Genomic DNA, 12,159 nt, shown 5'->3' on the forward strand with positions numbered 1-12,159 from the left:
TAGATACAAACAAACAAAGCGTATGTACAACAAATGAAGCAAAGAGTACACATGAGAAGTTGTTAAGAAGTTATGTTTTAATATATATATATAATACTAGTAGAGTACCCGCGCGATGCGGCGGCGGCGGCAATTTTCAATGCGGTAGTCGTTTGTGTTGGTTCATAAGTCAACTCATGATATATCGTATAATAGAATTTTAGTTAGTTAGTTTGGTTATTCATATAATATTTTACAAAACTTTATTATATAATTGATTTTACTGTTATTACAGATCTAGTTAGTAGCATCAATACGGTATATATCTTTTTCACAAGCGTTAAACATGTGAAATAAATAACAAAATTAACATTAAAATTATTGTCTACATCAGTAAGCTATTATGACAGTGCAATAAACAAAAACAAGAATAATAAATTTTAGTCATATTTCTCGCATATCCTAATTATCTCATCTTGATTTTCCAGCCACCATTTATCATTGGCCAACATGCTATCAGAAGATTCACAAGGAGATTGTTGTTCAAGTTTCGTTGATACATTTGGTGCAGGCTCAGTTTCTTTTGGGTTGGCCTCTTGCATTGCTACATCTTCTATAGCACGTTTTGATACTGAAAAACTAATGTTTAGTCTCTTGTATATGTTTTATCAAAGTAATAATGTTATATGTATTCAATATACATACCTGACAAAGCTTCAAACTGTTGTTGCGTTTCGTCCATTACAGCTTCCTAATTTATGTAATACAAATATGATTAACTTAGTATGATGGAAAAACATTAAGAACAAAACAGGTAAAATCAAACAACGTGACAATTTATTCATGATTATAATGATGTTTTCACTCAAAACTTACATCAAATTAATTGTTTAACTTTCATATATCCACTACGTAGTTGATAATTACCTTAATATCGAGACAAGAAAACGTAGCCGGGAAGGTCCCATGTTTGTAAACTGTGAGATGTTGGTGAATTGTGTTAATGAAGGGTAAGTGGAACTGAGCTATATAAGACCATTAGCATTTGAATAGGGACATATGCGTGATTTTTTAGCTTAATTATCTCCATCAAATTATTATGCATTTTGATAAAGTCATATATTGTGTTTGATAACAACTTTTTATTTGTTTTTTTAGGAATTAACATTTTACAAATTTACAAATGTAAAAATTATAAGTTTATTAAGTTACTAGGTTACAATAGAAAGTTATATGTAAAAAAATCTTATTATATAAGCACGTAAGTTTCTTTTCGAACTCTGAAAAAAAAAAGTAAAACATTCACATTTAGTATATACTACTTAGAAGGATTCGGATGTACATGGTTTCTTTGAATTTTTAAATAACCAATTGGCATGCATACAATCATTTGATTATTAAGGGATAAGAAAAATAACAACAAAAATGATTCAAATAAATTAAAAATATAAAAACCGAAGGCACAAAACGTATATATAGGAATATGCTTACATTTTGATAGGAGCGTGCAGATCATACATCACGTAGCACTTCCCGATATACAACATTTGAGGTGTATACTCCGTCTCGTCCGAAATCTTTGGCGGGATGTACTAACACTTTTGTATTTTCCCGTGATATCCCTCTAGACAATTCCACATAAAGTTGCCCATGTGAAAATACAGGATCTGGTAAATAAACACCAACGTGAGGAATTGTTTGACCTTGAGCTTTATTAATGGTCATGGAAAAGCAAAGTCGAACATGAAATTGTTTTCTTTTCAGGTCAAACGGGAACATATCATCTTCAGAAAGACTCAGTGGGATTCTTATCAAAAATACTCTTTCCCCGCTATGTTGCCCGGCAGCTATTTCGGCGTCAATAGAGTTACGGTGAAAACCTTTGCATATCAATCTTGTACCATTACATAGACCACGTGATGGATCAATATTCCGTATCAATATCATCGGACATCCAATTTTCAATCGAAGTTTATGAGGAGGCAAACCGCTAACATTTAGTGAGTTTAGGAACTCAGTCGGATAAAAGTTGTTTTTATCGTCCTCAACTTCGTCAAAACTGTAATAAATCATTTCCTCGCCTTGAAAATTGTCGATCATTTGATCGTTAATCTCGTCAACACTCTCATTTCTTGTCGATAATATTGCTCTTGACGCTATATAATCCGAAGTACATACACTGTTTTCGATTGATGGAAAGATTGCGTTGAACAACTCCTTTATAGAATTTTCTTTGCTAGTGAAAGGAATTGTCATGTCATCGGGAATGCGGATAAAGTTGTCATTGATCGATTCTTCAGTTCCATCACCGACTCTTAAAAGAAAATCAGAAAACCACGAATCATTTAATGCTCTCATATTTATGGTCAACCGCATCTTTTTAGTGACGCGCCATAGAGGTGACATTCGAAAACTTGAGTCTACAGTTTGTGCTCGAGTGCCACGTTTAATAACTTGCAACACCTGTCTGAAATCACCTCCCATAACCATTATCTTTCCACCAAATGGAAGTCTAACACCAATGATGTCTTGCAATGTGCGATCGACTGCCTCCATCGCCTGTCATTTTGCCATCGATGCTTCATCCCATATTATTAGTTTGGCTGACCTAATTAGTTCGGCGGTCCCACTTTGATGTTTGATCTTGCACATCGAATTATTATTGAGATTTATAGGAATCTTGAACCTGGAGTGAGCTGTTCTCCCTCCTTGTAAGGCCCCGTTACCGGTAGCCCTACTTTCGTGTTGGATTTACTCATAAACGCAGTTCTAAATATCAGAGTTAATTAAAACATTCGCGGAATATAAAAGCTTTCATAAAACATTTCATAACAAAACACGTCTTGTCTTAAAACATCATTTTGTCTTTCAAAATAAACGAAACATTAAACTTAAACGTCCTGAGTTTTCCGATGTCAGCCTCTTATTCAGTGCCACGTGTCTCCTCAAGCGAGCTGCCTCATCCTACTCACCTGCGTGCATACTAAAAGTCAGCTACGCTGAGTGAGTTCTAGTTAATCATACACTATACAATACACATAAACTTATATTCTTTCATTCATACTTTCATACTTTCATACTTTCTTTTGTATTAACTTACTTTCATATCTTACGTTATAAAGAGCATTACGCCCTACATTCCTCGAGTATTATTAGGGCTCGGTACCCTCCTTCCTCGAGTATTATTAGGGCTCGGTACCCTCTTTCCTCGAGTATTATTAGGGCTCGGTACCCTCTTTCCTCGAATATTAGTAGGGTTCGGTTCCCTAGTTCTCGAATATTAGTAGGGTTCGATTCCCTCTTCGTTACCATACAACCATACATCATACCTCGAGTATTATTAGGGCCCGGTACCCTCTTCGTAACCATACAACCATCATTTCCTTCTTTTATTAACTTTATCACATTCATACACATAAGCATACATATCATACTTACCTTATACTTAGCGTTACAACCTGACAGTACGTGCAATATCCGAAGATCGTTCACGTACCGTCAAGCCATCATTCATACATATCACATCATTCACATAAGGCATACACTTATCTCTTAGGATAAGCATATTAACAAACATATCGAGTATGCACACAGCCCCGAAAACATAACACATAATTGGGGCTAGAAACTCACATGAACACGGTTATGTTCACCGTTAATCGTAATCCCTTTCTTCAGTTGTGCACGGCTGACTGTATAACAAGTATACGTATCAATTAACTATCACTACTCATATCATCTTTCTAGTCTTAACTACTACCCACAACGAACGGGGGTCCGGGGGCGGGGGGCCCCTGGCAGCGGGGTCTAGGGGCGGCAGCCCCTAGCAGGGTCCAAGTGGCAGAGCCCCTGGCTGGGGTCGAGCTGCCAGGTCAGCTTGGAAAAATTTTATTTACATTAACTGTCTTAACACATTTTCCATTAGGTTTTTAATTTATTTTCTAAGCGAACTTAACTTTAGGCGAAGTTAAACCTTAAGCGAACTTAGCTTTAGGCGAAGTTAAACCTTAAGCGAACTTAGCTTTAGGCGAACTTGGCCTTAGACGAAGTTATCAGTTAGGCGAAATTGGCCTTAGGCGAAGTTATCAGTTAGGCGAACTTGGCCTTAGGCGAAGTTATCAGTTAGGCGAACTTGGCCTTAGGCGAAGTTATCAGTTAGGCGAACTTGGCCTTAGGCGAAGTTATCAGTTAGGCGAACTTGGCCTTAGGCGAAGTTACCGGTTAGGCGAACTTGGCCGTAGACGAAGTTAAGCTTTGAAGGCGAAGTTATGCTTTGAAGGCGAAGTTATGCTTTGAAGGCGAAGTTAAGCTTTTGCAGGCGAAGTTGTTCAGGTCAGCTACGGGTTTGGTTTTTATCAAGCATTTTGGCGATTTTAATACCCTTGTTATGGTTCGACATCACCCCCTACGTTCCCTAACCATTTTCGTTCGTATATATATCCCGTATATACTATAAAGCTTGGACCTTTAAGGTAAAAACGTTCAATACTACGTAAACTTTAAAGGTCAAGAACATACCTTTTATACGTTCGGTGTGGTCGCGGTTTGCTTGGTTATCTCGTATATTGCAAATCTAATAATGGTCGGCTTGATTCTTGGTCTCGGATGTCTCTCTCTCTCTCTCGGCCGAATATGGTGTAGTGTATGTGTGTGTTTTTGAGTGTGTAGAGATTATGATGGAAATGAAATGAGGGTTTAGGGTTTTAGGTTGGTTTAGGGGATATTTATATCCCTTAAAGCCCATGGACCTAAGGCCCATTCTCATTAACCCCTCTTAATTAATCTAAGTCCATGATTCATTCTTTACTCGACATTAATTAATTAATAACGCGAAATCACTAAACGTAACTTTCTTTATTTACCATTATAAATTTTAGGATGTTACACTCCTGGCATATTATTAGTTGCGGCACCTGATGAAGCTGTTGCAAGAGCAATAAGACCATGTGAACGAACTTGAGCAAGCAACGCTTTGTACACAAATGTTTTACCCGTTCCACCTGGACCATCTATAAAGAACAAACCTGGACGATCATTGTCCACATGCATCATGATCTCATCATACACAATTCTTTGGTCGCAATTAAGTGAATCTCTAGCAGATAAGTGTTCAGGTTCCACAACTATCCGGTATTCCTCTTGTACCTCACGATGCAACGCATATTGCAAGTTAACATCATGTGTAATTTTTGGGAGATCAAATTATTTTATATTTTTACCCATAGATTGTAGATATCCCCTGATCTCAGTAACAACCATATCTTGAACTCGATGGATATTTTGGCAATGTAACCTATAATCTTCAGACATTGAGTCAAAGTGATCATTCCATAACTTGTGAACATCTCCAGGTTTACAAAAAACCAATATTGTTGCGAATAACCCTCTAAGAGCCTTTGGAAACTGAAATAGAGAGGCTTCTGTGAAACATCGCGATAAACTATCATCATTCTTTATTAAGCCTATCTCAAGGGCCGCTCTTCGAAATGTCGGGTACGTCACACCATTAAGTGTGCGAAGATCTTCAAAAGAAGTAGGACCTTTGATATTTGACAAAAGTAGTCGTAAGTAGTACCTTTCTCCTTTAGCTGGATTAGCCGAAACAATACGACCTCTTTGTGGCCTTTGTTTACGACGATTCCAACGACGTGAGCCTCCATTCCAAGTGAAATGTTTTGGAAAATCTTTATACAAATACTGCCTTGCCGTTTCATCCACTCTGTTTGTCTCAAAAAATGCAGTCAACATGGTTTTCTTATCTCTTTCCCTATCAACAATTTCAGACATATTATCATCATCTCTAAACCTGACCATGTGCTGATTAGGGAGATGAAGTTGCAACGTCAATACAGTAGGAGAGATTTGAGAAAGGGGGAAAGAAAAAATACGCCACATAGCCTCCGGGGGTGATACATAGCGTGCATCTTGAAATCTCTTTATCTCATTAATAACAACCCCTTGCTCGTCCGGATCTATTTGAATGACCTGTTTGTCATGTCCTTTGTAAACATATTTGAATACATACTTCACGGATTTTATACTTGAGCAAACCTCGACATTCATGTGGCAGTTGAACATCATCAAAAGCACTGGGTTATACGGGACAACCCACCTATTATCAAGATCACTTCCTCGTACGTCCACCCTTATTCCGCTCTCTCCTTCGATATAATGGATATGAATCTTCTCCTTGTGTTGTCAGATCATTAAATTGTCTAGGATAATGAAAACGACATGATTGATCAGGATCTCCCTGCATACAAGGGCTTTTGGGTCGTAAGTTTCCGCAAGGACCATGTATCATGTGCTTGACAACAAGCTCGTGCAATTTCGGGTGCCTTCGCTTATTGGGAATTTCAGCACACACAACCTTATCATAATGGTCTGGATTGTTTATTTTGTATTGCGGGTACATGATAAGAAGGATATGCGCATGTGGCAAACCACGCTTTTGAAACTCGATAACATAAACGTATACCTTAACTTCTCCAAGAAGATGTTTCTTTAAAAGTTGTTCTTTAAGATCCTCTAGTTTAGCACGAAATACCCTTGAAACAAGCTCTGGACGATCTTGTGCGGTTTGACAAGGTTTTAAATTATCACATATCTCAGACCAGTGAGGATTACAAGTCATCGTAATGAATAGATCAGGCTTGCCGTCATCTTGAACTAAAGTCATAGCATCTAGAAACCGGCGTCGCATGTCACCAGGCCCTCCAATGAAACTTGCAGGCAAAATGATTCGTTGTCCGATTCTGTTTGGATGAACCTCACCAGCATGTACGCAATCCACGATACCTTGGTACAAATCCGCTCTTATCTTATCCTGGTTTCTTTGAAAAAAATGTAAACGTGACGTCTCAAGTTTTATATATACGTCCACACCAAATTGTTGTAGCAATCTACCACCAAACAGAAGCGCATTCTCAGCAGACCGAATTTGGAACTTGTAGCAGTAGTACTCTCGCATAGCTACGGTTTTTCTACAACCTTCTATGTTAGCATTTGAATAGATTAAAAAAGGTAATAATTAATTACATTACGCTTAGGGGTAATTTTTATAATCTTCACTTAGAAAACGTAGTTAGATTATTGGTACCTTCTGTTGGTTCGTCGATGATGTCGGGATCATTTTGGACTTCACTGATTGATATTCCTTGACGTGGTATGTTAGGATGCCAACCAGACTCCCCATTGGGGAAAATAGAGGATAACACAATGGATCGTAACAACCAAAGTACGGCTGAATATTATGACTATATTCAGACCTGCCGTACACAACAATGCTTCTTTTGTATGAAGTGATATTGTCATTCCCTTCAACCCAAATACCGGCAACCTATATAATGTTGTATTGTAAATAAGTAAAAAAAAAGTAATTATAAGTTTCTTTTAAATAACTGAAATAATATAATGCTATTTAAACCTCGGATGTGGTTGGTCGGTTGTACACCCTTTGGTCAAGTTCCACTGAAGCATTCAAAGTAACTTTATAGTTCTCAAGAGGTCCAAGTTCAGCAAGACTTCGAAATGTCTTGACATAAGGGTTTGCTGAAAGAACACGTGTCAAGATCTTCGTAATATCTCGATCAAGATTTCGCCATTGGAGTCTAAGATCAAGTTCGGTATCGGGATCATAAAAATACAATTGTAAGTACCAAGGTGTTCCATCTCTCGAAACCAACTGGTCGATGCTGTGATATATTCCTTTATGTGCACGAAAAGTATATACACCGTCTGTCATATTTGCCAATGTACCATCCAACGTCACGCCCATTGAGTCAAATGAAAAGTTGGTGTTATAAGCACGTATGTTTTTCCTAAAAACTTCTCCGGTTTCATCTTGCGAGGTGAAAAGTCGGTACAATTCAACGGGAATTTCACAATCTGCTAATTTTGTTTTCCCACCCATACAACAAAAGGTAGGGAATTCAAATTTAATTCGTTTCGCTCCATAATGAGGACATGGACTCTGTGCTTTTAAGATGAGATGGTCTCTTGGAACACCATTATAAACAAAATTATATGGGTCATCTTCTATGTTCTCATCTCGGATCGATGGTTGATCATCTGCGGGAGTTTGTGTATTTTGAGTATCACTTGAATTACGAATTCGATTCTCTTTGCATCTAGCATAATATCGTCTATTTTGCTCTTTTCGTTTTTCAGCCGAAGTACATGACACATTCTCTTTTGTCATCGGTGTCATTTGACTACTATTAGTTTGTAAAGGTTGTAACGGTTTCCTCCCTACTGATCTATTAGCCATCGAAGATAATAACGAATCACTTTGAGAGGCATCTCCATTACATACTTTAGACGATTTCTTATTCTCTATGTGTGAAGCATAATATCGTCCATTATACTCTTTTCGTTTTTGAGCTGACGCAGACGCAGCTGAGGAAGATACATCATTACGATCTTTTGGGGCTTCGTTAGTCATTGCAAGTTGATGAATACCTTGTAAATCAAATTATAAGGTTCACACTCCATTTTTTTTGAAATTATCAAGTATGAGTAATAATTTATAAATTAAACTGATATTTTCAAATAAATACGTTAACAACATATATCATACCTTTTTAGGAAGTTTGAATAATTCTCATGAGTGGTCAAAGATAGAAGTCAATAACTCAAAGTGCCCCACCTAAGATGATAATAAAATCAACATGCAAATGTGAAAACACAAATTATATTGATGAATATTTTCGATAAAAGAAATTCTATGATAAATATGGATCACATTTATCATTGAAATCATTTAAACAAATAACTATATATGAATTATTAATAAAAGTGTGTAGGTAAAAAGTAGGCAATAACTACTTTTAATTACGTGATTCAAATCTATGTATTTGAAAAAGAAATAAGCTAACGTAGAACTCTTTATAACTAAATATTTATTTATTATCATATATTAATTACGTTTGTTTTAATATTTCTTAAATGGATGTTATCATCAACTAAGAATATAATACTTTCTAATAGAAAAATTTATTAGATGTCATCTATCTATACTATATTACAATACTAAAATAGGGTGAAATTTTTCAAACTTTTGATCTTGGTCATAATATTTTGGCATTTATTTTTTAATCTTAAGAAAATTAAAAATTAAGGATTACTTTTACGTTATTAATTTGATGACCTAATATTCACTACAAAAGTATATTAAACAACTATTGTGCTTCAATTATGGCCAACAGACGTCGAATTTTTTTTTTGCTAATAGGGTGAAAATTTTCAAAATTTTGATCTTGGTCATAATATTTTGGCATTTATTTTTTTAATCTTAAAAAATTAAAAATTAAGAATTACTTTTACGTTATTAATTTGATGACCTAATATTCACTACAAAAGAATATTAAACAACTATCGTGATTTAATTATGGTCAACAGACGTTGAAAACAATTTTGCTAACTCCACAGATAGTGGGATTACTAACTACTAACTAAAAGCTTATATTTATAGGTCTTATTCACAAAGGAAAAAATACATACAAGTTCATTAACGTGTATAATCTATCGAGTTAGCAAGGCCTCCCTTGGGTGGGGCGAGCGGCCGAGACACGTAATTTATGGGGCATCAAATTTTAAATATGTATATATTTTTTATATAATATATATGAATTTTAATTATCTTAAATATATTGGGCCCAAAACCTTTTTTTATCAATTGTCCATTTAAGCCATTAGGCCTAATTAACAAAATGCAGAAACTAAATAAAAAAATAATATTAATCGTCGTTTATTTCAGCTCTAATATATCTAAGATTGTGGTATAGATGGTTTGTCTGAGTATTTGAATAACCTATTGAATTAAATATAATAGTAATTTATTGAGTGTAACCAACTATCGCTATTTATTGATAAAAGTAACCAAAATAACCAAAGATTTAAAATAAATACACAGATAAGGAAACCAAAACTTAACTACGAAGGTTTGTCAAACTGAATTGTGAAGTAAAATAAGAAAAGTAAAGTAATTAAACACAACGATATCAAGGTCTTAAAACAAAATGGGAACTAAGATAAAGAGGACAAATGTTGTTCAACACGAACACGGGCTATAAGAAAACCCAACATCTTAATGTCATGTGCCTCAGGCATGTCTGGTTCATAATCGATCGTAGTTAAATTCGTTGACCTTAAAATATTCCTTATAAGTAATAAAACATGAAATGCATAAGTTTACAAATAATCATGACACAATTATTGTAAGTAATTAAAAAAACACAATAAATGTATAACTTACTATCTTGCAAACGAACCAGCTTAACCCGAGATACGTACACAATAGATTTACTTAACGTAGCTCGAAAAGTTTTTGTAATATTGATATGCATCGTGTCGTCTAAATATAGTTGTATTATGTGACCACTGCCACATATAACATAGATTAGAAACCTCAAAAGTTGTAAATATAAACCAACAAAAGTTATAATTATTATACAAATAATAACTTACGTTACATCTTGTAGAAACACACTAAAACGATAAGTACCATACGATCGCGAACCCATGATAATTTTTCCAACAACAGCTACAACCAATATAAAAGTTCTTTATGATATGTGTATAGTAAAATTAGCGTATGATAGAAGGATATATGTAAGAAATGTGATTATACGTACCGGTAATTATTTTTTCATATCTCCTGTCATGCGCAAGAGTTTTTATAGAAGGCACTAATGGGTACAAACAAAACCCTCGTGAGACATTACTTGTAAATTTAATAAGTTTAGTGTGTTCGCTAAATACAATCTTGAAATCACCGCCAAGCAGGAGATGGTTTTCATGTTTTGGCCACTCTTTGTATTCAAAACTCTCTATTTGGAAATGATATAGTACGAACACGTTGCCCACTAAATTCATGTCACTGTAAAAGTGCATTAATGGTGCCGGTACGAATGCGGCTATATGATGTCTCTAAAAAAGAAAAATATATTTAGTATCTAAAATAGAGTTTTATTGCGTGAGAGTAGATGAAAAATTATCTTACGGCTTGGTCGAGAAAAACAACCAACAATTTGTTTTCACGGACTATAGGCAAAATGAAATCGACCCAAACAACAGCCACGGTATACCAAACTTCGTATAGTGTGAGTGATGAAAAGGAGTCAACAATGGAATGCGCATTCATGATCAATTAAACCCTTCAAAACAAATGCGAAATACTCTGATATTAAAAAATAGTAAGGAATTTAAAAGATTAAAACGCAAAATGTGAAGATTTCTTGCATATTTAACAATAAAACGTGCATAGACACATATAATAAATATAAGATATAAAATAAAAACCTTTATTGAATTTTAATAAAAGAGTTTTTTTTAGTTGTGTGTATATATATATATACTAATATGTATTTCATATCGAAATTTAAAAACTTTTATATTGGGACATTTATAAATGTATTTAGAATATTTCATTATATACTCTTTTAATATTTGAATTGTGGTCGCATGACTTGTTATAACTTATCACCATTTGACCAATTACATCTAGTTAATTTAGAATCTAGAACTCATTGCATACTTATTTTTCAACGTTTCCCCTAAATACCTTTATAGACAAATTTAATTGTTAATTTTCTAAAGTTAACAATACCGTTTGCAATTTTTCACAAGCCTCAACGTCATATTATTTACTTGTCAATTACTTTGATTTCATTTTTATAATAATAAATTAATAGTAATACTACGTGCATGCTAGTATAGAAGAAGTGTTAATGTTTATGGTTATTTTTTTTTGTTTATGGCTGTACATTGTTATCTTATATAGAAATTTGATGTTTTCTTTCCAAACTAAAACTTTAGACGAAACCAATCTTTTAATGGAATATGATATTAATTTTTTCAATTTCTACAACTACGTCCAAAATATAACTATTACATGTAACATATAATATCACCGCCTACATGATGCGCCTTGATTTGAATGTAATAACATCACAAAATAAAATTGAAGTTTGTAACCAAACACAAATAGTAGTAGTAGCAGTAGTAGTAGTAGTAATAACAATAATAATACATAGAAATGACTTTAAGTAAAACATGCATGTCATTCAAATATAAGTACATAAAACAAAAATTAGAGTTCTCTAGAATGAAAAATTAAATTAGACTGGAATAAACATCGTGTCAAACACTATAACAAATGCATGATAGAAGCACACGAAA

At 34.4% G+C, this 12,159-nt stretch overlaps 1 protein-coding gene across 1 annotated transcript; it reads right to left on the reverse strand.

Moving 5' to 3' along the window:
• Nucleotides 1-419: 419 nt before the first annotated feature.
• LOC143558092 (uncharacterized) lies at nucleotides 420-2,535 on the reverse strand. The gene is made up of 3 exons (XM_077047004.1): nucleotides 1,498-2,535; nucleotides 685-730; nucleotides 420-610 (listed from the first exon to the last, which is right to left on the reverse strand). The coding sequence occupies exons 1-3, from the start codon at nucleotides 2,533-2,535 to the stop codon at nucleotides 420-422; spliced, it is 1,275 nt and encodes a 424-aa protein (XP_076903119.1).
• Nucleotides 2,536-12,159: the final 9,624 nt, after the last annotated feature.

The sequence above is a fragment of the Bidens hawaiensis genome, unplaced genomic scaffold, assembly GCF_021521415.1.
Source record: "Bidens hawaiensis isolate Kalapana, Puna unplaced genomic scaffold, B.hawaiensis_p1.1 tig00019321_1, whole genome shotgun sequence".
NCBI lineage: Eukaryota > Viridiplantae > Streptophyta > Magnoliopsida > Asterales > Asteraceae > Bidens > Bidens hawaiensis.